The sequence below is a fragment of the Anopheles nili genome, chromosome 3 (genome assembly GCF_943737925.1).
Source record: "Anopheles nili chromosome 3, idAnoNiliSN_F5_01, whole genome shotgun sequence".
Classification (NCBI taxonomy): Eukaryota; Metazoa; Arthropoda; class Insecta; order Diptera; family Culicidae; genus Anopheles; species Anopheles nili.
In genome coordinates this window covers 30,969,460-30,995,340 of record NC_071292.1, presented here as the reverse complement: position 1 = coordinate 30,995,340, position 25,881 = coordinate 30,969,460, and the positions used below count along the sequence as shown (strand labels likewise).

General features: G+C 46.0%; 1 protein-coding gene across 1 annotated transcript; it reads left to right on the top strand.

The window, feature by feature from the left end:
- Positions 1 to 4,953: 4,953 nt before the first annotated feature.
- Positions 4,954 to 25,326, top strand: LOC128723023 (anoctamin-8). Its single transcript, XM_053816725.1, has 23 exons — positions 4,954 to 5,128; positions 11,720 to 11,830; positions 11,918 to 12,059; positions 12,388 to 12,559; positions 12,699 to 12,780; positions 15,216 to 15,332; positions 15,556 to 15,686; positions 15,792 to 15,953; positions 16,115 to 16,270; positions 16,632 to 16,700; positions 17,789 to 17,924; positions 18,013 to 18,143; positions 18,270 to 18,593; positions 18,664 to 18,819; positions 18,885 to 19,291; positions 19,387 to 19,624; positions 20,553 to 20,647; positions 21,871 to 21,978; positions 22,551 to 22,785; positions 23,307 to 23,420; positions 24,728 to 24,878; positions 24,978 to 25,111; positions 25,195 to 25,326. The coding sequence occupies exons 1-23, from the start codon at positions 4,954 to 4,956 to the stop codon at positions 25,324 to 25,326; spliced, it is 3,678 nt and encodes a 1,225-aa protein (XP_053672700.1).
- The last annotated feature ends 555 nt before the right edge of the window (positions 25,327 to 25,881 follow it).

Below are 25,881 nucleotides of genomic sequence, written 5' to 3'. Positions count from 1 at the left end.
ATGTAGAAATAATGTAATACACCGATTGTCGATGCTGGGACCGTTCGTTGCAGCGACTGGTGCGAAATCCTGCCAAACGAATGGCTCATGATCGTTCCCTGTGGGCAACCGTATGTAAGGTTTATTAGAAATTCTGTCCAATTCCGGCACTGTCGAAAGCCAACTCGCTATGTTTCGATGGCGCTGGCTCCTAACGCGAAGCATTTGGGTGCGTTATTATAGCGAGATTGTTGTTTTTTTTTTGCTTTATGCACACAAACTGACATACATCATTTCGCGCAACAGTTGCAAAGTTAGATGGGGGCGGCATTCGTTTTTGAAGCTCTGCCACAAAAGTAATAATGGACTCTTGAATTATTTCATGCTGTACTGCATCACGATGTTCAATGGAATTTTCCATGAAACGAGCCACTTGCATTAACGATTCATGCGTTTGTGTAACGTTTCGTTGATTGATTATTAGGTTTCGCTCTGTAGATAAAAAAGGAATTGACGGGATGAATAATTATCATTACACTGTTTCCTTGTTGAGATTATTTTCCCATACTTTATCAGATTCAGTTAGATGATTATTTTCCCATACTTCAAGCAGAAAATATTTGTTTTATCATTCTAGGGTCCAAAGTCTTCAGTAAGGGTTATTCTTGAATAATTTCCGATCATTAGCATAAATAGTTTGCCCAAGTCGATCCACTATGGGTTCAAAAAGAAGGACTGCTGCTGCTCACCGGTGTCCAGTTGCAGTTTGAACAGCGCATCGTACGAAGCACAGCGTATCCGTGCGCTGAACCCTCCATCAAACGAAATGGTATAACGTTATTTTAAATCATCCATATCCGTTCCCGACCGTCAGACGTTAGTGTGCGAACGAGGACCTCCACCGTTGCTGACCTAAAAGGAACTCTCTCGCGACCGGTCTAGAGCGCTGAATGGCGGAACGCGACATAGAAAATTGATTAGAATCGATTAACCTAATGTGGCCCAAACTCAATGGCCCTTACCATTGGCATACATCATGCACAGGGTCATGCACGGAGCGCACGGTTTGGTGTATGTGTACTTTTGTTTGGTAGTATTTGCACGACTGCGGTCATTTCGGGTTTTCGGCAGGTCGCTTAACGGGTGTGTCGCTAGCAACGGAATTTGGTTCACCATCGCAGACAGCATCGTAAATGATGCAGAATATTCACATGGTTGAGTTGGCCTGAGGTTGAATCCTGCCATCCTGGGAGGTCGCAAGGACCGTCAATGGGTTCATTTGCACCGTAGCACTAACGTATATATGCAATCCCAATGACATTCCTCGCTTCGGAATGCAAAACAATTAGCCTTGGTTGAGATAGTTATTTTAGCTTTCACTATTGTAAACTTTACTGTATTTGAACGAGACACGGAGAGATACAGTGAACGCAAAAAAATAAATTCAACAGAGCCAGAATGAGGTGGTAGTTTACCGAGAAAGAAAGTGAGAAACGTTGAGAGAGTGGAAATGGACAAGAGGTACGTGTCTTGTTGACGCCGAGAATGATCACCAAGTAACCAGGATGTTATTACCATCGAATGGGCAAAACTCCAGCATTCAGTGTATTTTATGTTGGTCAGTTGTCCTGCTGTATCGCTCAGCAGTAAAAGATAAACTCACAATCAACACGTATTATTGCGGATGTGGTTCTTCCGTGGCTTGACGTTGTTTGCCATCGTTTGCCAGCACTGCATATCTACGATCTTCAATGGAATTGTGCATTCCAAGCGGCACAGATAGGATTAAAAATGATTACGGCTTATCTGCATATCATGTAGCAATGATTGCGTTGAATGTTATGCTTCTTGTGACCGCAAAAAAATGCGGTACTGCGTCACCGTGATTCACTTTCACTTTTTTGAGAAAATTTTTGTGATATATTCCAATCAAATTCGTTGTGCTTGTATTGCAAACTGCTCATTTAATCATTATTTTGTTTATTTTACATGAGTTTGTCTTTAAAGAAAACTGTGTTTCATTTTTATTGTATTTTTGTTGTTTGCGAATTAAACATAAACTCAAACATCATTATACAAACATTTATAAGATTCAGTAATGAGCAAATAAATAAAAACAAATAAATCAAATAAAATGTAATTAAAAATTAATTTTGATTTACAAAAGAATTTCGAAGTCGAATTAAAACATGAAGTATATAATGGAGGCGCCTGTTCTTTTGTTATTAATTTCTTGAATTTTTTGACGAATGCCTATTTCTATTCAATTTTTTTCCCTAAAAAAATATATATTTAGCAGTACATAGGTATTATATGCATATAAGTTTTTTATATTCTGGTGTTAAATAAAATATAAATAATGATGTTGGTTTACAGAAGAATAAAAAATTCATAATAAAACAAAACATTAAGTAGACAATGGAGGCGCCTATTACTTTGTAATTATTTCTTGAATTTATTATCGGAAGCCCATTGCTATTGGATTTTTCCTTAAAAGTTGATATTCACTAATACGGTGGCATCATATGCATAGTAGATTTTGTTTTCTTAAAACCAGTCTAGTTTAATATAGCTTTAAAACAATTCAATAAATATTTTTATTGAAACAAACGAAGTGGAAATACGATTTATTCCCACAGATGGAGTACACCTTGAAAATTTTATTCATTGTGAAAGATTTCAAAAGTCCCAATCAGCTCAAATGGTCCTGGGAAAGCACAGCAACTTTTACTAGACCTCATTTGAGCTTTCTACATCAACGAGCTTTGAAAGGATACCGTTTGGAAGGGTTTAAATAAAATGCTTTTCATGTTTTATAGCAGCAAATGTCTTGAAACGCATGGTAAAATTTGCAATATATTAATCTAATACCCATCCTGCCATGTCATGTTTTGAATAATGGATTACCAATGGATTACCAATTATCAACCCTTTAATGATTTTACGTGCCATTTGAGAGTGACGAATATCCTTTGGTAAAAGCCAATGACCTGGCCGCCTCTTTCTGTTCCTAATGTCTCATAAAAATAGTGCTTTACCATCTCAGCTCTTCACGCATAACGAATGATCCACTTTACACAGCTCATTTCAAGCAGCAATGCAATGACCCTTATCGTACAATCGATTTGTGTGCCATTTTACGATAAAAAACTTTTCCTCATTACTCGATTAACTGTCGATTGTTGAGAACGTTCTGTCCTGGGACCTTCGGTATGTCCAGCTTACAGTGCCTCCTCGCTGGACATAAAACACGAAAGCGAGATCACTGCAAAAGTTATGCTGTTATCGCTCACACATCGTCCTATCACATGGTCACCGCAAACGTAACGTTTTCCCAGCCCTTGTACGCGTGTGTATGTGCCCCAAAGCATCAGAATGTTTACGAACAGCTTGTGGACCGGACCGCGGTGGAAAAGCCTGGCTCGAGAAGGGTTCCGTATCTTCCGTGTGGGCGCGTGAGTGTTCGATTGTTGACATGCGAACGTCAGCTATGAAGCGCACGGATACACGGATTTGCCGGCATTCCGGCGACGGCGCAGTAACAACCACGCGTGCCACACAAATACACGTGACCAAGGGTGACGGTGGCACTCATCCGTCAACAATCCGAACAGGACGGGCTCGAAAGGACTCGCACGAATCCGGTTGTGCATTCGTGATTCAGTGTTTTCCCGGAGCGGTCACACGAATCCTCTGTTCCACGACGTACTGGCTTCAAGGGGCCATCCCTGCCCCACCAAGTGGTAAAATAAGAGAACACAGTGAGTGTGCACATACACACACATACACATACGTACAGTGTGATACACGCAGTGGATCGTTCGCTGATATGACACTTGGCCACAGTGGGTTTCCAGTAGCACATTGACGGGTTATCGCGAAAAAAGAAGTGCGTGCTCTTTGTCAAGTGGAAGTGATTGTACACCAGGACCATTTTCGTAATCCCTCGGGAAATGATGAATAGCCAGAGGGCTACATAATTCAATACGTTAGCGATGGGTCATGCCGTCCCTTCCACTATCAACTCTAGACCTTTAGCGTACTAAACGCAGTCTCGTCATGGTTTACTTTGATGCTCCCCATTCGAGCGCACTGCAGAGTTGCTGAAGCGTTGTTCGGAAAAACCATAAAGTAGGCGTTTGTGAGGTGTACGACATCCCTACCGCAGCGATTTGCCACATTGCCTTTTGCGTCGCATCGAAAGGTCACGCGGCACAAAAACTGCAAGGATCTGTCGGTGGCGGGCGCTGGTGTATCCTTCCGTGGGGAGTAAATTGTGCGTCGTGACCGTTGTCTTCGTCGTCGTGGTAGCGGGCGCCCGCAAGAGTGCGTAAGAGAGTGTGTGTACGCGCGCGCCTTTGTTTGTCTGGCTTCGAGCGTCGAGCTGTTTGGGTGGGTTGGTGCGCGCGTGTGTTGAGAGCTCGGAAAATTTCACCTTTTTTTGCGTAGGCAAGGCTCCCGTGGTTCGGTGTCCGTACCGCGCTTACGGCCATTATCAACGTCAACATCGAAATGCCACGGTTGCATGCCGCACACAGGAAGCGCCATAAAAACGCGTTTGTTATTTAAGAACGTCCGCCCGTACTCGGGCAAGTGCTTGGCAAACGAATTACGGTGCGAGTTGCGAAACACGTCCGAGTGCGAGTGTAGATAAAACGGCTACAAAACCGAAGCCCGGTAGCAAAACACCGAACCGAAAGATGCGGTTTGGTCGGTGTTGGCGCTATGAAGTGAATGACGCTGTGCCATTTTAAATAAGTGTGTGTGTGTGTTTTTTTTTGTTTTATTACTCTTCTCCAGCACTAGCTCATTGTTGTCGGTTGACAATTGTGCAACAAAACATGGGTTCCGTGTTGCGAAAGCAAGTGATTTAAGGGCCCAACAGCCCTGTGAAGAGCTGTGTGATTTGTGAGAATTTTAAACGTTACATCCTCCCCGTTCCGCTGATCCTTGACTCAATCCCGCGCAGCAACGATGGACCAGCAGCATCCGCTTCTGATTGCCAGCGAAAACATCCATGACAGTGGCATCATCGAGGATGTCCACCAGGAATCGGAAGACACCGGAAACGAGGATTACGGCGACGAAAGCAATCTCGAGTCGAACCTTCGCCGGCGGAAAGGAAAAATCATTTCCTGCGTCGAAAATGGTAAGCAGGATCTTCGTCCGTGTCGTGACGTCATAGGAGGAACGCCGGCAGCTCGTGATGCATTTGTGGTGACAACCGCCCAAAGGGTCTTCCTATCATCGTACAATCTGCGTGTTGTCGGGCGAACGCTGACCGTTGGCACATTTACATAATCGATTCGAGAGTCATTATCCTTTCGCAGCATGCACGCAGGGTCGGTAGGTCCACGCTGGTGGGCCTGGTGGAGAGGAATCTGTCACATCGTCCGCACGGGTCCTTCGGGAGCCGCTCGGGCGCGTGTTACGAATCCCTCGCGAACCGCCAGCACCTTATCGCACCGCATGAAGTTATCGATTTTTCCCAAATCGACTCCGAACCGGGCCGTATTCCATGCGCTCGCTGGTTTGTTGTTATGTAACTCACTGGCTCCCGCAACGGACCGCTTTTGCTTCCTTACGAAACCGCCGGTGCATTTTCTTTTACCACCCTGTGTTGCACGGTGACCTGCAGTTGCACAATTGCGCCCTATTGCGTGCCTTTTGCTAGGGACCCCTCATTCGCTACGGAGCTTGTGCCATAACTTCCCGAACCGCCTGCATGGTTCTATTTATGCTCTGTCCCTCGTTATCTTTGGACGGCAATGAGCTTTTCGCGTTTTTATTTTTGTGCACGCTCAAATCAAAGTATAACAACCTTCATACTTTACGATATTACGCCTGCACCGTTGTTCGTTCTTGTTTTGGGTGAAAAGAAGCAAGTAAAAAAATAAAAAACCAGCACGGCATGGAACTAAATATGCTTGCACAAATTTTCTCACCCCTACTAGCGCGTTCGCGAGGGGCTGCAAAAGGGCAGACTGTGCGGGTCTTCGCTTTCCTTTCTCTTGCTATCGCTACCGCGCAGACAAGCGAACGTAACGAGGAAAGAAAAACAGACGGGCACTGGCAGCTTCCCGGAATGTTTACGGCCAGGCCGAGGAAACTCGCAGCAGATTGTCGTTTTTGTTTCGAAGTTCGGGGCGGGTTTCCTTCGCAGCATCGGGCCGGGTTTTTGGATGTGCTTGCAAGCTCATTCCGGGTGCTCGTTGGGACCTTTCCGCTTCATTATGTCGATTGTGGAGTTTTCTGTAGTTTTTTTTTTCGTACGGTCCCGAACGGCAAGATATCGAGTAATTTGAGCAGCCTCAAACGCGGCGGTCTGGTGGTTGAAAATTAATACTCAAGAAAGTAGCAAATACACTCCACTCGCGTGGAACGGGTTTCGATTGGTTTTTGAAAAAGGAAAAAAAGAAACACCCCAAAGTGATTGAATTTGTCACTGTGGGATGATCGATCGATCGGCCATGGAATTTAAAGCGAAAGCATAAAACAAACATTCTCACAACGCTACGCTATCATGCTTGTAAACTTAAACCAAAAACAAAAACCTTCGGAAAGCTTGCACAAGAAATGGTGCCAACAACTAACTCGGCAAACGATGTGGACGTGGATAACTAAGGGATGTATACGACTGAAAACAAGCGCACGCAATTCTGATTTTATTTTGCTGTTGTGGCTGAATTCAAACGTTAGGATTCACAGTGCTTTTGGGTGTCAAGAGGAAAAAAACCGTTTCCCCACTACAACGAGCCGAGCATTTTAATGCGATGGAAAATCCCAAACGAAATGAACTCTCTACCTGCCACATCCAGAACGACAGGCTCGCACTAACATAACCTAATCAAAAATTCATGATACCTGCGATACCGGCTGGCAGAACCGATCGTAAAGGTAATATTTAACCGTGTGTATCGAGAGAAAAACAGCCGTGCATGAAATTGACGACGAAATGCTGTTGAGCATTTTATGCTGTATTAACATTTTCATTCGGCCCCAAACGGCAGACATTTATTTTGAATCATTTGGAGCAATAATCGAGCTCGGTTGAACATCAGTCGGGCATTTCGAGGCTTGCCGTACGAGGCGTTGGCGCAAGGGAGAACATTCCAATCAGTACTGTTTCCGCCCACGCTACGCTAGCAATGAGCCGGATGAAAACTGTTTGAGTTCAGCCTGCCTGCCAACTCATTTGTTCCACGCTCCAGATGAAATGCGCCGGAAAAACGGGAACTTTTCTAATGTCATGCGACGAGCATTCGATTCCATTGACAGTGATTGAGTGATGCAGAAAAGTTGTTGTGTTTTATACCCAGCCCGAGGCTCCACAATCACGCCCACGTTTCATATTCTGCAACCTAATTTGACAGCGCGGCTGTGAAACCCGTTGTGAAGTGTAAGCAACGCGAAGCGAGCTTTTCCTCTTTTCTTCCTTGCATGCCGGCTTGGCAACAAGACGACGACGTGTGTTCCCGTTTTTCTCGGTCCATCGTCTTGCACGGTGCAACATTGATCAAACTTCTCGAGGGAGCTTTAGCTCGTTCTGACATATTAGCTGAGTATTACGTTTGCAGGCGAATGAATTAAGGATAAGGAGCGACTGTAAATCGCTGAAAGGCCGTAATGTATTATGGAAATGCCACTACTGAGCGATGTTTCTTTAATCAAATTTCACGGATAATGTGATATCATTTTTATTATGCAAAGTTTTAACGAACCGAGCGGAGCCGGGATAAATCAAAACCCAGGACAAGAAACCCGTAGATTCCAAACCATCTCTGTTCATGCGATGCCAAAGGCTCAGTTGGCTCCATACTTCATACCCAAGGACTCGACTAATCATGTGTCTTATGTACGTTCATTTTTAAATTTGTTTATGATGTTTATATTATTTTTGAAAGAACTCACTTCAGTGAATTTTTCATGGATTCAATGATTAGAACAAAAATTATGAAGATATCGCAACCGCTGACGAGCAGTAGACGTATATTCAACTACACAAAAATTGTTTCTAAACTGTAAGATCTATTGTTGAGTACAATATTTTTAAATTATAGTTTTTTTTACAGCATTACTGTAAAGAAAATCTGGCCGTTTCATTTCACAGCTTAAATAGTGTGCCCCTAAACTATTGTTTACATTCTAAATTTTACGCTTCATAATATATAGTTACATAATACGTTCAGTACAATTCAAATAGCTCATAAAATCCAGATTTCGAAGCCCCATTGGATTTTTCTTCCCAGCAGCCTTTATGTGTACTTTATTTGGGGTGAAAACGGTTCAATTGCATAGGGGTTTTAGAGGTCTTGCGTCTGACTGTTGAAGCTGAACAGGGGACATGTCTCCAAATTTCGTTTCACATTAACAATCGGTTGATTTCTCTGGAAAGGCGAATAACATATTCATTATCGTTATGAGGAAGCTTCAGTTAACAAGGAACAGCTTTTCCCAGTTTTAGGGGTGTAACGTATGGGGTATTCCTTATTTCCAAGGGGGTTTTATCGATTTTCCGGCATTGAAATGTTTTCTGTTGGTAATGTAACCTCTTACAGGATACTTCAATATTCATTTGAATTCATTTATAAGTTTTCAATGTAGTCTATGTATATTGTTTATGTTTATGTATATTATTTTGTATTTAAAAAAAGTCAACTAAATCAATAAAAATAGCTTGAATGTGCATTAAACAATAACTCCAGTTGAAATCTAAACATTTCTTACACAGTATTGAATTCCCCTCCTGTATTGATTCCTAATCAAAGCAGGAACACGTTTCAAACGTAATCGGCAACAAATTAATAGGCTCGTAATCTTCCTCCATGATTCGCACAAAATGGAAAGCCACTTTACAATGTGCACCGGGAATTGTGTTTTACATTCCAGTCACAAGCGTTTGCGTTGATTTAATTTAAACCTCTTAAGGTGATTAGCATGCATTTGATGCCTCGTGAGAATTATCTTCCGCTCTACCTGAAGAGACGAGTCGCACTGGCATGCTTAAGATGGCCGAAACCGTCCGAGAGCGAAACGAACCGGACCCAACCGAAACGTATTCGATCACCGTTCCACGGGGAAACTGTTGCATGAAAATGGCTTCGACCACCGCACACAATACGCCGACCGTTTTGCTGATTTGCCTTCAATTTGATTATCAAATTAGCTGCCGATCACTCGCACTCGAACTTGCGCTGGCATATCTCTACAGGCGCTTGTTGCACACTCTGCCCCGTTCCGTGTCGTTTTTATTGATTTATATGAAATAATAATCAGCATGAAAATTCATGCTGTCTCCATTGCTGGCATTGATTGACGGGCGGGTTTCCTTAGTTCCGGCTTTCCGCCGATAGCACCTAAATAATGCACACGAACGTGTACAGCATCGACAAGCGCCTCCACATCCGTCGCACGCCGAATGGAGAGCGGATATTACGCGAGCAGTGCGAGTATAAATAGGCCGAGCGAACGAACCGCTGTGGGAAAATGAACCACGCCCGCCACGAGGTTTACGTACGGTAGCACACCGGGATGAAAAATGTGCAAGGTGTTGTGGGAAAATTAACGGCATTTCACGGCAGCGAGATAATCGCCCTAGTGGGATGCCGTTCAATTTTGAGTTGAACTGGCGGAGCTATTTAAAATGAGCTACCTATGGAAAAGGATTTAAAAGAAACCAATAGCTGTTGGATTTGTTTCTCGGTTAAAACTTTATGGTTAAACTTACCAAGTAATACTTTGTGGCCACGAGCAAATCATCTGTAACAAATCGTTGTAAAAGCGCGGCCCAAAAGGCTATAAACTCTTTACATGTTGCAATCTACCTAAACCCCACGCCAGCGAAAGCTAAATCTTTCATCCAGGAACTCATTTTCCGTCAGGTTTTGTGGTGGTGTATTTTTGGGTATTTCATTTTCTACGATGGACGACAACGTTTTAACTCAAATTCCCCAGCCCAAAGACTCCGCTACGTTGAATGTACGACACAACAGGCTACTCAGTGCTTCTTTTCCTAGCACCCTTAAAAAGAACGAAGACCTGCGGTGGACGTTGCCTCCTCGCCGATACCAGAGTGGGCGGACACAGCAGCAAGTGCTTGTAGAAAGAAACATAAAGCAAGGGCACAGGTGAAAGAAATCGCTGTTTGACGTCAGTACAAAGTGCCCAGATCGATTCTGGTGGCGGGAACAGCTTGAAACAGTGTGTCTTTATTTTACAGCATCGAGCCACTGAGGGTTTATCGTGATAGTTCATGACACCATTTCTGCGTGTTTTTTTTTCCTCTCTTTTGCTTTTGTTCTAGTTAAGCGAGGCCATGGATCAAAGCTGTACATGGTGCTGAGCGCGACGTTTATTAATTTCATTTTCTTCGCGCCACGGTTCGCGAGATTTGTTGTGTGATATATCCGACATCTTGACGGTCCGAGTCATTAATTATTCTTATATAGGGGCCTAAACAGGGCCAGTTCGGGTGAATTTCGAGTAAACCATCATGGAATACACTAGATGGATAGTATAGCAAGTAGTTGTAGTGGTAGTCTAATGCCATCGTCTATCAATTTACCCAAAAACGGAGATTGTTGGGAAAAACAGATTTCGGGTTGGGAGAAAAGTTCAGCTAAACTGAGACGCCATGCGAAAAACTCGTTAAACTTCATTGTGTAAACCTTCATTAGGCATGAGCTTTCTTTAAAAGGACCGTAGATAACATTTGGAGTAACATTTGAGGCAAAAAGTAACTGATATGAACATCTGGCAATATCGTGCTGAATGAAACCGAGACGGTAGCTCCCGCACATTGGCAACAGAAATAAATGGCCCCATTCGAAAGAGGAGAAAAGTTAGAAGAAGGAAAATCAGTATGGCGCGTAATGATAGTTCCCCGAGTCGTCTAGCAATATTGCCATGGTGGTTCTCGGTGAGCTAGGTTGCGTCACAGCGACGGTACAAGGATCTCCGTTGAATGGTACAGCTTTTGGGTGGATTAAAAAACTTGCCATCCTTTGGCTGACATTTAAAATTAATGTTTACCCAAGATTAGGTGAATAAACGTCGCCTTTTCCGCTCGGAGCCGGCTGATGTAGCGAAAATCATCATCATTTAGCAACGGGAGAGAGAAAAAAGGAACAGGGAAAAGCGAAAATGTGGATCGAAAGGAAGATTGGAGTTTACGCACGCAAGGATGCTATGCTTGTCGATTAAAATGTTGCGAAAAACAAGTACAGCTGGTTTCAACGGACATTAACTTAATCATCGCTTAACCGTGGGGTAATAATTATGCCACACATTTAAACATGCTAGCATCATAATATTTATGCTCAAATAAATAAAGTTTATTACGTGCAATGGCCACATCTACTCTGGCCTGTCAGGATCATGAAAAGGCCATTTTATCGTGCAACAAATTCACAGCCCTCGTGGGGTTGTGTAATAAAATCGATCCATTTATAAATGAACCATCATTGTGGGCTCATCGCCGAGCTGTCGAACTGCCGGTCTATTTTATCAGTTGGATTACTTCCTAAAGCTAAAAACAAAAATAATTGCCTGATGTGATACGCCCCGACGCGTCCTTGATTCGTGGTGATGGTGGTGGCGGTGGTCGTGGTAATAAAATTGACCACATTTTCTTCATTATTGAAGCCCCATTTGATTGGCGTTTTCATCTTTTCTATTTTCGCCCTATTCTCATTCGCTCTTTTTGGCTCATTTTCTATTACTCCACCTTCTGCATCACCAGCATCAAGATTGATCCGAAGACGCGTGCCTTGCGCCGGCCATTTGATGACACCCCGACGGCTGTGGCTGAACAAAATTCCGACCCAATGCGATGTGGTGATTGAATTTCCAGGTAAATACAATTACGACCCGAGCCAAATCTGCCGCTGATCCTAACTAACGGCCGAAACGTATTGGCTACTGGTCTGCTCCCTGGCAGAGGACGCTCCCGACGATGCTCTCCGATGGCTGCTAAACAGGATCAAGGCGAACCCTCCGGAAGGGTTGGGACTCTCGACGATGGTTCGAGCGCACGAAAGCACCAAACGCACCGCATTCTACATAACAGCGCCGATGAATGTGTAAGTAATCTCCATTGCTCGGGCAAACGTGTCGGTTTGATCCCCGAAAAGTAGGGTCGCACCTTTGGTAACGTAAGGTAACAAGAATAGCAACAAAAAATGCTGCATTCCCAACCACGCGGGAGCATCTAAAAACAAGCGCTCGTAAAAGCGAGAAGCGAAATTACATTTCCCTTCAAAATGCCGTCCAATCTTGTGAAAATCGTTCCCGCTGAAATTGCTCTTGGAGGAATGTCTCCACCCAACCGGACCGCCACAGTCCAAGCTCAACGCGAAACCCTTCGAACAACGCAGGGTTGAAATGTCTTGTCTTTCGCTCCCTTCATAGATTATTCAAGGCAGCCGAGGACGCCCGCCTGCCGAAGCGGCTGCGAACCGACCTGGGAGGAGCGCTGAAGGAGTTTACCAAACGGGAAAGCCATTGCTTTGCCCAATCGAAGGACAACGAAGGTGCAAACAGTCTATTTACCTCCCAGGAGCGCCAGTGGCTGGTGCTACAGGTAAGGCTATTTGACGTCGAGAATCCACCCGTCAGCTGACTGAGCTACCGATCGGTCATGATTCTGTCGCGAGTGAACGATCGATACGCGTGCTGATACGTTTCCATTACTATCGTCTGTCAATTCCTACACGCTACAGGTCCTGCAGGGTCTGCGAGCTGGCACACCGGATCTGGACGCGCTACAAGGCCGAGCACAGGTCGAGGAGGGCCAGAGCATCGGTAAGTGTGTCACGTGCACCGGGAATTAGAGATTAGGAGAACTGCTGCTGCAAAACGGTGTCACCATTAAGAGCACTCATCGTCAGCTGTCGAGTCGAATCAACCATCGACGATGTGGCTGTAATCCTTTCGCCGTATCGTTCTGGTGCGAAAGCTTGACTGCAGCGAAACCGCCAGTGACTGGCCAATACGTTGAGACTTTTCTTCGGTCCACGGTGTGGTATGAACCGCGCTTATCGCTTCTGCTATATTTAGCCCAACACTCCAACACCATCCGTTATCCATCGTGCTGGAAAAGCGACTTGGTTTGACGAAGGTGCTCGAAAAGTTATGCCAAACATATATCTATACATCCTTCGCTTCGCTCGTTTCGTGAAGGACCACAAGCGGTCGTGGTTCCCAGACGTGGCTACTATGGATACAGGGTAACCTTTTGAGCCCCGAGAAAACTAGCTGCCTGAAACCCGAACGGTCCCCGTGGAGCAAACCTCGGCAACCGTCCCGTGTGTGTTTGTGGATCATATCTTGTAATAACGCTCGCCCTGGGTTAAAAGCGTTGCTGGAGGGTGAACGTGTTTGCTCAGATCACACGCGGTCCGTTTGTGCTTGCGAGAGACTTTACTCAACATGTGTTCCTGTGTCCCCGTCCCAAGGGTGCTGTGAATTCTCGTCCAGCCCACAAATCTTCCTCCCACGGTGCCAAAGTCGACCACTCAGCAAAACTTGTTAAAAGTTTATTGTTGGCCGGCAAGTCAGTGCCGGAGCGAAGTGATAGTGGGCGAAAAGGGCCGTAAGCTTGGTGGCCCACGCTACTCCAAGGGCTGTTTGAAGCAATTTACAATTCGTTTGGCACTGAGCGATATTTGCATTCATGGACGTTATGCTTATTTGTGAGGTTACGTCCAGGAATAAGTCTAAAGAGAGGAGGACTTTTTGTAATATGTTTGTTTGATAAATAAGATTTAATTTTGAGCAATCAGATACTGGTCGGAGTGGATGTAAATAGCTTCAAATTTAGATTGCCTTGCACGAGGAGTTCTTATCGACACAATCGTCCATTAGCTAAGTAGAACTGGATACTCAAGTAGAATGAAACTGAAGATTGGAAGTTTTCTTGTATTTGCCGGAGTAAAAAGTGTCTTACGAATGCTGAGTTTTCATTTCAGTACCTTTATGAATCAATTTAAAAATCTAAAAAGTAAGCTCAAAAATGAGCTAAATATTCATTCAGCTTTGAGCAACGTAATATTGGTTAGTTTGTTGATGACGACACAATGCAAACCGACGTACGAAAGCTAACGAAAAAGGACGTACGAAATAAGGCACCATCAATGCAGAGCGCTAGCTCAGCCGTCTGTAAGCAAAATTAGTTTGCCTGTAAACCGCAAGCTCTCGTTTCGTCTTGCGTTCGAATACTCGAGATGGTTTATCGATTTTTTCCTTCAGTTTAATGCGCCCGGATGAAGATAGTCGGCCGCGCTCGTGCGGTGGAACACTGAGCGGGTGTAATATGTTGTCACCTACTCGACGTTGATCGGTGCGAAAGGCGTGACAGCGAAACGGGTGCAAAAAGGTGTGCAAAAACACCACAACTTGTTGAGTTTTGCTGCCTTTCGTGGAACGCTGGGACGCTGGGTGTTGACGCGAGCAAATCGCTGATAAACGTAAGAGGCTAATTAACAATGAACTAATTAGCACTAATCGATAATACTGTATGACAGGCTGAGTGGTGCTTTTCCGGTCCTTCAAGGAGGTAACTTTTCTGTTTATGATTCTCTCCTTTCCGATCAAATGTAGGGCGTATTTGTTGTTGACAATTAAGCGGTTGATAGCAACGCAGTGCATCTTGCGTGTGACCTCGATTCATCATAAATCAAGGTATATATTTGTGCGAGCTTTATTGCAATAAAACAACGACATATTTTCAATAAGGACCTTTCTGGTATAGCATATACTATGATTAAAATCTCATGCTGCCTCGTTCGAAACATCGCGGATAACTTTCGAACGGTTTTCCTTCGAAGATAGCGGCATTAGTTTATTAATGAAAACTTGTTCCCGGAATAGGGAGCGTATTTACGAAACGCGTTAGGGCTCCTGCGCCTAACTTAAATACACCACGGGCAATCTCTAAACCACGGCACACATCCTGGGGCACGAAGAATGGCGAACAAATAATGGCGCACCTCATTAGGTTCGCAAACGCGTGGCCGCATTTGCCGCGAGAAGCGTTCCCGTTCAGCAGCACACAAGCGCTTCCGAACGCCTTGGGCGTTGGTAGAAAAGCGTTAATTATTCTACGGCCCACTGATATCCTGCCACCTGCCCGGGCTGCCTTGTGGCTTACCGAACAGCCGGCACCCGCGCTGGAACGCAGTTTTAAAATCTCCATCCACAGCTAACCAACCAAACGCTCTGCAATTGCATGGTTTCAGTGGCCGCCTGGCAGGAGCTGGGCCTAATAACGCAGGTGTTCCCGCTTCACGAGACGACCGCCCTACAGCAGCTTCAGTCGAGCTGGGTTCGGAAGTTCTTCGCACCGCAACCCCTAGGTAATAATTAATGTAGCGCCCTATGCTGGCGTCTCCATCACCCGCATCAAACGTATCGCTCTACTCCGATCCGGACGACCTAGCCGTTATCCTTTAATTAGTCTGCACATTTTTTTCGTTCTGTTCTGTCCTGTTCCTGTCCTGAGCGACTTATGGCAAGATTCCGGTCGTTCGCCGGTTTCACATCGGCCATTGGAATAATTTGCTTCTAACCATTTTCCAGACGACATCGCGGCGTACTTCGGTGTCAAGGTGGCGCTCTACTTTGCTTGGTTGGGTCACTACACCTGTGCGCTGTGTGTTCCGGCCGTCCTGGGGACGATCCTGTACGCTGGGCTGTGGGGTCGTGGCCAGGTAAGGAAAATCGCCTCCAGTCCAGTCCGGTCGTGTAATGTGATCGATCAGTAGCACCCACGAGCCCATCACACGTCCGTTTGACCGCTTGTGCTTTCGTTTCAGACGGCTCAAGACGTCGGACACGTTGTCTTCTCGCTGTTCAATGTGGCCTGGGCGTCACTCTACCTGGAAGCCTGGAGACGCTACTCGGTGGAGCTGGCTTTTCGCTGGGGCACTCTATCTACACCGCCCGAGCTGCTGGAGCCACCACGTCCGCTGTACAAGGTCCGCTCTGCCACGTTAAGGACCCATTTTCAACTCATCTGTCTCCCTGGGAGCGTCTCTGTGTGTCGTGTGTATTTCCCCCGGAATTTCACCTCGCATTTTTTTTTCTTCGCTTTTTTTCTCGCTCGCTCGCTCGCTCGACTCACGACTCCCCGTAATAGGGGCCTCTGGAGGAAAGCACCGTCACCGGGCGGCTGGAGCCGAAGGAAACGCCAGCCTGGCAGCGGCGAGCCTTCCGTTATCTAGTTAGCTTTCCAATTATAGGGCTCTGCTTGGTGCTGGTGTTTGTTGTGATGTTCCTGATGTTGCGGCTGCAGGTATTTAGACACCCCTAGACACACGTCACACGATACGGCACCTCCTAGCCATAGACCTAACCCTTCCAGAGCACTCGCTTCCTCGATCTCGTCGCACCACGCTGTCTGTGCTTTTTCCGTACGTGTGTGTTTTCTGTTAGCTTCTTCGTTTGACCACACACCGAACGCGAGCGTATCCTTTCATGAATATTCATCGACGACCACTATGGCGCCTCGATAACGCCTTTTTCACACACAGACACACACACACACATGGCCACCATTTACACTAATCGCATTTTTACTACTCAACCCAGCACACGGACATCCGCATACTCGCGAAGACGCGCCCGCATTACATTTCGTTACTACTAATTTGCAGGATTGGCTCGATCAACACTTACCCTATAGCAGTGCTGGCCTGTGGGAGTGCATGTGCATAGTGTCTCAGGTCTGAAATTTATGTTCTTTACGTTTTTTCACCCCGCTCCACCCCCAACGGTTTGTTTTTTTTCCCCACTCCCAGCAAAACCTACCCACCATTCCCGGTATATAGTGCGTCCCGATATGTTGCGCTTATGCTCGTTACCCTAGCAGCACCCGAAATGCCAATGGCAATGTGTGTGGCGCCGTCCGTCGACATCCCAATCATCATTATCCACCTTCGGCGATGGGGGTCTACAGAAGGGCCTACAGCAGAGTTGCCGGCGCAGTGGCATTGATTTAGTGTTTTGTTCCGCAACCGAGAGCACTTCACGGCACGTAATCGGATCTCGGGACCCGATGGCGTTCCACGTTCGGTATCCGGAAGGCTCGGTATTGATTGAGTCCATGAGCGGGGCTTTTTTTTTATTTCGTTTTCATCCTGTGTGCTTTCAGCCCATGTGGTCGGGTTGCTTGAATACGAAAAGTCACGTCATAAATGCGTCTATAAACGTGACATTTTTCCACAGCAGCTCAAAGGATTATTTTGTTAATTTCATCCGTTACTCGGCGTTACGCTCCGGGCGCTAGTAATTACTCGCTCGCTGGAAAAGTCATCAGACGTATGCATCGTCAATAATAAATGCTACCGGTTTGGTAACGCTGCTGCACAGGATTTGTCTGCATATCGCTCGGCAAGGGCGGTGTCCTTTTTGTTTTTAAACTTTGTACACTTCTATCTCGTCCCTTTCGTGCGTGCAAAGTCGCCATTATCGATGAAGGGGCGACCATTTGCGCCACTCAGCAGAATCGAAAAGGCACAGAGCATAAGCCCTGGCCACCAATCGAGGCGGCAGAAAAAAAAAAGGAACAGAACAAATCGATTTAAAACTGAACTGTGTAACTGTGTGGGCAATCATATTATCATTCCCTGTGTCTGCCATTTTTCCCTCCTCGCGATTTCTGTCTATCGTTCACCATTTTTCGCTTACGCTCTCTCTCTCTCTCTCTTTCTCTCTCTCTCTGTTTCTCTCTTTTGCTACCCTGTTTGTGGTTCATCTCCCATTCCTATGTATCCGTTTGTCGGGCCGCCATCGCGACCGTCGACGCCTGCAGGATTGGTGGGATGCCAAGCTGCCGGAGCAGGGTGTATTTAGCTGTCTGAGCGTCATACCGAAGGTCCTGCTGGCCGGCGCCATTACACTAATGGACGAAGCGTACTACAAGCTCGCCGTCTGGCTGAACGATAAAGGTGAGCCAAACGCGACGCCCGGCGTACGCGCCCGGGAAGCACGCCAATTTATACGATTTATTGCGCAAATCCTCCCCCAAACCGGCAGAAAACTATCGGCTGCAGTCGAAGTACGAGAACCATCTCATCGCCAAGGTGGCCCTGTTCCAGTTTGTCAACAGCTTTCTTTCGCTGTTCTACATCGCCTTCTATCTGCGCGACCAGGACAAGCTCAAGGAGGTACGTTTGGGGCGTGCCAGCGTTGAGTTTTAAATTCGCGCGTCGATAATGAGTCGTTTCTCCTTTTCGCAACGTACGTAATTCGCTTCCGTAATTCGATTGCAAAACCACCGCTTCCCTTGGCAGCAATTGGCTGGGTTGCTGATATCGCGCCAGATCATCGGAAACCTGCGTGAATCCGCCTGGCCTTACCTGGTGGAGCAGTGGCGTCTGGCGAAGTTGAGCTTCCGGATGTGGGGTGCGCTCAGTCCAACGCAGGAAACACCACCCACGATGACAACAGCTACCGCTACTGGTCAGTCAGGTTCCACAGTCAGTTCACCTTCAGCTTCAACGATCGCAAGCGATGGTAGGCAGTCGAGCGATGGAAAAAGTCCTTCCGAAGCTGGTGCTTACTCTCCACCCAAACGCTCGATAGGACAGGCAGAAATCGAAAGCTCCCTTTACAAGGTAAGCTGGTGATGGCGAGTACGTCCAATTTGATGCTTCCTTTCGTTAACGCGCTCTTCAAACAACACAGTACGACGGAACCTTCTCCGACCACCTGGAGATGCTGGTCCAAATGGGATACGTGGTGCTGTTTTCCGCGGCATTTCCGTTGGCGGGACTGTGCGCGTTGGCTAACAACCTGCTGGAGATCCGGTCCGACGCGTTCAAACTGGCCCATGTACACCAGGTGAGTAACAACTTGCGAGCAAAAAACGTCTGGAGCTCTGATACTATTCCTCCCAAACCGTGTAGCGTCCATTTGGTCAGCGTGTGGCCAACATTGGCACCTGGCAGAACGCTCTCGGCATGCTTGGGCTGGCGGCTGTCATCGTGAACTGTGCCCTTATTGGGCTGTCAGGACAGGTGTCCCGATTGTGGCCCGGTCTCACGTCCACCCAAACAGTCATCTTGATCGTAGCACTCGAACACGTGATGCTGGGGTTACGATCGGCTCTAACGTGGCTACTTCCGGAACTACCTTCTTGGCTAGCGGCCGAGATTGCCCGGGCTGAACACTGTCGGCGAGAGATGCAATGTAAAGGACCATCGCCTCGTCAAACTCCACCATCGCCGCCATCGTCCACCTCCATTTCGCATCACGATCAGGACTTTAACAGCAACCAGGACATCTTCGATAAGACCGAGCAGTCTGTTGGCAGGTAATTCTTGACGGTGGAAAACATCCCTCGAGACCTCGCTTAACTGCAATAACTTTTGGGGCTTTCGTCCTTTTGGGACTCGTCCATTTCCAAAGATTCCACATATCTCCCAGTCACGACAATAACCCGGATGGTGAGCTAGAGCGTGTTGCGCTCACGAGTGCAGTTACCAAGCTAGACAACTTGGTCCCGAGCGTCCAGCAGATGCGCCAGGATCAGCAGCAACAGCAGCAGCAACCTCAACAACACAAGAACTCGCAGAGCAGCTGCGACAACATGGACATTTTCGCTATGGACACGCGCGACATTTCACCGGATTCGCCGATCTCGCAGGTAGTACACGCGTTCGTAAGAGGGCCTTTAATGCGAATGCCGACAGGCCCGAAACTTACACTTTACACTTGGCTCACACCAGTTTATGAAACAATCTAAGCTGCTCGACACACTCTGCTGTGGAATACAATTCTCTTCTTTCCGTTCCCTTTCAGTATGTTTCCTTGCAATCTCACCATTTCCATTGTCGAACGCTTTCGAACGCATTAAAGGAACATGGTTCTGATTTGAGTTATTTTTTTTTCTAAAATTCGTTCACTAAATAGAGCTATGACTTATATGATAGAGTCGAGATGAAATCTGATAAAATGATTCCATCCTTTATTTCATCAATCACTGATTGTACTTTACCTTATTCTGTTGCTTATACGAAGGTTTATTTTTTTTATCATAATTCTACCTCATATTCCGAAGCAAGAAGTGTATAATAACACTCCCCATTTTCCTGTACCAATTCATGTGTCACACACTGTAGTCTGCATATCCCTTGATGGGCATTTGAATGTAAATGTTTGCAAAACAAACGTTGACCTAAGTTAGAATTATGTTCCTTTACTGCTAGTTACACACGGAGAAGCCTGAAAGTACAAAAAAAAAGTCTGCAAATTACCATTTGTATCGGCAAAACCCAAACGATCGGCAAACGAATCAAAATCTTGTAAAAGAGCTCCTCCGAACTAATATTTTAACCCACGCTCGCTTACTTCTGCCAGCAAGGAAGCAATTTATTGTTCTTTACATATTTTTCTCCGTATGTAAAAGCTTTCCATTTTTACGATGTTTTTTCCGCTCTTCATATTGCCCACGATCCCTAGATGTTTGACTTCAAATTGTCGCCCCACACGCTGGTGTGCCCACCAAATCAATATGAATATGATATATCTTTGACGAACGAATTCTAATAACAAACAAACCCCCTCCTCTTTAGACAAGCACAGTATTATTACGACCTCTCCAAGATTCTCCTCTTAGTGGTCAATCTGCACAAACCGTTGCATTAGAATCGACACAAGCGAATTCAGGGTATGATATCGAATCTTTCTACAACTGTACCAGCATTAAGATGTAACTGCTCTCGTTTATTTGTGCATTGTTCTCGTTCGAGTTTTCTTTTTCCGTTGTTTTTTGTTTTTGTTCGTTTTCAACATTGGCGTGTGAGTGTTTGTTTGCCTTTTTGCTGTGTAGGATCATTCTGGATAAGCATCTTTATTTGATTTCAACTGTTTTTTTTTTCAACATTTCTCTTCATCCGTCGGTTAAAATGTGTGTGCAGTTTTTATGTTGGATTTTGCTGCTATTTCTAGCAATGATGCATGTACTCGTTTTGTTATACTTTTAAGCGTGCGGTAAGAATGTGAGACACTTTTTTTGCTCGTACATTTATTCATCTACTGCTGCATGAACAGCTTTGTTTAATCTTTAATATTCCGCGGTGGTTCTAATATTCGCATCAAATTGTCAATTGTTTTAAGCTACTCGGCTAAAATATTCTTGCAGGGAACATGCTAAGCGGAGAGTGATTTGGTGTGATTGGATCCACCGAATGCTAGCAAAATCAGAAACAAATGCCGAGTGCCGAACTCGAAAAGTAAGCGCAACCCAAATCACTCACCTCCGTTAAGGTTTGTCGCTTGTTCCACGGCTTGTTGATTCAAATCGCTGATATAACAGCTTAAAGGATATAAAACTCACCCTCAATACTTTTATTAACATTCTCGGAAATATTCCTAAAATCTACTACACGAACGATAAGGAATTTATTTGGCACTGGCGATAAGAAACTCGGCCAATATGATATTTCATTCTTCTGCACATTTTCTAAAATTTATTCGTCTTCTTTTGTTAAATTTATTCAAATGTGCTTTTTTAATCCTGCCGTCCCGTGGTCACATACATATCACCCATTTACAGTCGTTGTTTATTTCCATTTTCCATTACACGTAAATGTGAGCACTCCCCAATCTCTTGATTCACATCTTAACATCACTGCATGCATGTCGGTCAGTAGCGTTCGTAGCGCGTAGATAGTAGATCGCCAGATCGTGATCGTCCAGCTTATCGACTTCTTCTGGCAGACTGAGAAGCTCGACTTTGTGCACTCGTTTTGCGCCGACTCGCCGCCGACGATGACCGAATTCGCTACACGTGTATTTCTCGATCTCTATTTCTTTTTTTTCCCGTTTTCTTTGATCGTTTCGATCCGCCACCGATCGAAACTTCACTTCTCACTTACTACCTTACGATAGTGCATGTCTTAAGCAGCCAAGCATTAAGCTCGCCGACATACCGCCCTTCCGAGGACAAGCGATGAAGCACAGCTGTAGTATTTACGATAAGCGAAGCATCAACCTTGGGTACGGTTTGTTCAACTTTCAGAATTTCCTTCCCGTCGTAGCGATCCGTGTTTTGATATCTTTTTTCTGTGTTTTTTCTTTTGCTCCTGTGTGATTGGTTTTCTCTTACCCTTCGCTAGCGTTACCCCGATTTGTATCGTAATTTTCGTTACGCTTTCCCGATGAAATGTGTTCTATGCTCCGGATCCGGTTTGTTATCGTTTCTTCTCCTTTTTCTATTTTACTTCCTTCTTACTTCCGTAGTGTGTAGATTTTTTTTCCTCTTAAAATTACTCAACGCTTGGCTTGTGAATTTTTCGAACGATTTTTTAAATTATACTTTTCCTTTCCCACCACCCTAGAGTCGGTAGTGCTCCTCTGTTAGAGTACCGTGCCAAACGATGCGCTATGAAACCACCAATCTCTATCCTTTTTCCCCACTGGTAGACGATCGGTCATGTCCACGTACGAACGCAATTAATCATTACTTTTTCACTTTCGCTTTTCTCTCTCTCTCTCTCTCTCTCTCTCTCTCTTTCTTTTTCTTTCTTCCTTAATTATTTTGATCGTTTTTGATCGTCTGCGGATCACAGTGAAACGTCGCAAAGCTCCCGGATCGCCTCGAAGCCAATCCAAATACCAGAAATACCACCGTTTCGCAAGCAGGCGCACTCCACGATGCATTCGCCCGTCAACCAGAGCCCGCAAACGCCCGCACCGCTGTCATCCGCGAACCCTTCGCCACCGCGGATCGCCGAAATTCCGCCCTTCCGGCCGCGCATCCGTTCCAAGGAATGGATGCCCAACATCGAGGTGGGTCGACTGAAGGTCAGTGCTTACGCGTTCCAAGGCCAGTCGTTTGCTAATTGTGTGAATTTCTGTTTCTGTTTTCTTTTTTTTTCCTGTTCCCTCGACCGGTTCCCCATCCCCACCTGCTCTCCCACTCTCCTCTATTTCCCCGTCCCCCATCTCGTCTCGATCGATCCGGTTGATGAAATTGACCTCCACCGACGATGGGTTGCGGATTGAATGTTTTGATTTTGTGGACCGAATGTGGACCGAATGTGGGGTCTGCTGGTTTCTGTTTTGTTTTAAATTCCATTCACAACACACGTGCCATTCCCACGCGTGTCCGCTGGAACAACGGATTCAACGGGTGTCCTTTTTCCGGTCCGTTTTTCCGGTCTCACCTCACATCGTCATCCACTCTCTCACACACACACACACACACACGAAAAACACGCATACGTTCACTCTCATCCTGTACCACCCGTATTCCTTGTGCGCCGATCCGTGTGTGTGCACACGTGGGTGTGTGTATGTCTGTAACGCACGCCGGCAATCGATAGCACACCGAGCACCATCTCACGATTGGCCCTAGCGGAGGGGCCGAATGGGCAAAACGCTTGAAGGCAGCCGATCCCTCCATCATTCACAGAAGTACCGATTGCATTGTAGCGAAGGTTGGTAGTAATACTTGCGCCCTGCAGGATAGCAACCCCTTCTCCTTGATCACCCTCCCACTCACTCGACCCACCCACCCACTCACTCACTGAATGCCTGAATGACGCAGAAGCAGAAGAAAGCAAAACTCCGGCCACCGGCGGCGCCGCGGGGACGATTTTGGTTGGCGAATTTGGCGGGATGAATGGGAAAATTGAAAATTAAAGTTCAACGCAGCCGGCAAACCTGAAGGCCTGAAGGTCGGCAACAACAGCCGCGCTCGTTTGAAGTTTTGCTTTCTCGAAATGGGGGGTGCTAAAGCTGTACCGCTGTTTAGCTGTTTGTTTGCTGTTTTCCTCTCGTTAATTAACAATTTGATCATCCTTTGATCGGCGATCAACGTCGGCAAAACTGCTGCACAATGTACGGAAGGAAAAGCGCGCTTTTGATGCGTCACCCACTCGCACCCACGCGCACAATATTGGCCCATGGTGTAGTGCATTATGGAGCAGTTGAACGGATGAGCGCACCCCGTAACGAACCGAATAATGCTTTATTTTCCGTTAATGAAAAAGGAGCTTTCTTTCGTTTCGTTTGGAACTGTTTCTACCCTTGAAAATTGCTCCTTAATTCCTGTCCTCCGTTTGAGTCTCGTTGTGTATCGTATGAAACGCATGTACTGTAATTACAACTCACCTAAATTCTACAACCTCGTCAACTCCCTCGTATAGTGTCGATGTCCGTGAACGTGTGTATCGGTGGTTGTTCCGTAGGCTGGGGTTTTTGTTTTAGTATTTTTAAAGTTAGCAGCCTTTACAAGTGGCATGGGGAAATGATTGCTTGCTTATTACCTTCACGCAACAATTGACTAGCCGGGCTTTACGTGTTTCTTTTTCACATGTCACCTACTTTTAAAACCAAACAGCTTGCCGAGCCGTCAGCTTGCTTTGCAAAGATTTTAAAGCGAAGATTATCAGTGGTTTATTGTTAAACTATCATCTTTAAACGAATGTAGTACATTCGATCAACTTACCTTTCTGTGCGTCTCTCGACTTTCGGTTCATGAAATTCGTGTCCTTCTTGTTGAATTGGAAACACCCCTTCGAAAACACACACGCTCACACTTGATGTCTGTAGGTAGAATGGATGGTGGACTATTGTTGGAAATGAACGGCTATCTTTATGCTACTGCATTCGCTAATGCTTCCACTAATCCTAGTTTCTGCATCTCGTTGTTCGTTCATGGTCGCTGTTTGCCAATGCAAGCCTCGCATTCGAGCCGTTCCTTAGCGTACATTACCTAACACCGATGTGTTTGTCATTGCAGCAGCAAGAGCTGGCCACTGGGTCCGATTCGGAGTTGCTCAAACCAGCACCTTCCTGGACAAACGTGGCGGCAAAACCTGGCGGCGAACAGCAACCGGGAACCAGCAACAGCGCCCCATCGGTGAAGGCCCCAACCGAGGAAGAAGCGAAAGGTACTGCAGCACTCTTGTGTCCCAAAACAAAAAAAATATTCCCAAATCGCAATGGCAAATGGCTCATTCACTCATTTGTGTTTTTATCGCATTCCAAAGCGGCCGAACTGGCAGCCAAAAAGTCCCGCCTAAAGCAGAGTCTGGTGAAGCGCGCACGATCGGTCGCCATCTTCTCGCTGAAGCTGAAAGAACAGCGAGCAAAACGGGCGGAGAAAATGGCCCTCGAAGCACTGGTGAGTAGCATGCTGCGCTGCGTTGTCATGGAGATTTCAACGATTGATCTCGACGTGGTCTGATTCGCCGACGTTACTTTCAGGAAGCGTTACCGGCACCACCGCCAGGAGGCGAACTGTCACTGATACCGATCGAGCAGTTGATCCAGGTGGATGACGTGCTAAGTCAGCGAAATCATGGAGGAGGTTCCGGCCACAACAATGGTCACTCGTAAACCGGGCCACACGGCAGCCCGTGAATTGTACTGTACAAAACACTTTGACGATATCCATGTTCCCAGTTCTATAGCTTGCAGTTCTAGCGCTAACGCCGCACAGCAGACTCGTTTCTCTTCTGGTAGTGTTGTGTAGAGATGCTGCAGTTATTGCAGTGGCTTCCTTAGTATACCCTGTGCGACGCGATGCAATGTTACCGACTGAGTTGAGCGGCTAAAAGTGTTTGCAGCACAAAGCAGCTAGCTATGGGCGGATGGTGCACTCAATCAAGACCGACCGACCTGACCGAGCAACACCTTACGAACACGAAGCTTTTTTGTTCTCCGCGGCGACAGTTTTGCCACAAAACCCTCAGTTCACTGCACCATGTTTTAGGTTTCCCGTCCTTGACGTGATTCGTTTGAAAAGCGCTTCTGAAAAAAGTACAACTCACACTGGAATGAGGCTGCGAAGATAGTTGTGACTTAGTGTTAGTGATAACCGTACGATGCCCACCACTAAATGAGTGAAGCGAGGTAATATAAGCTTGCTTAATATTGCGTAACCTTCGCAAG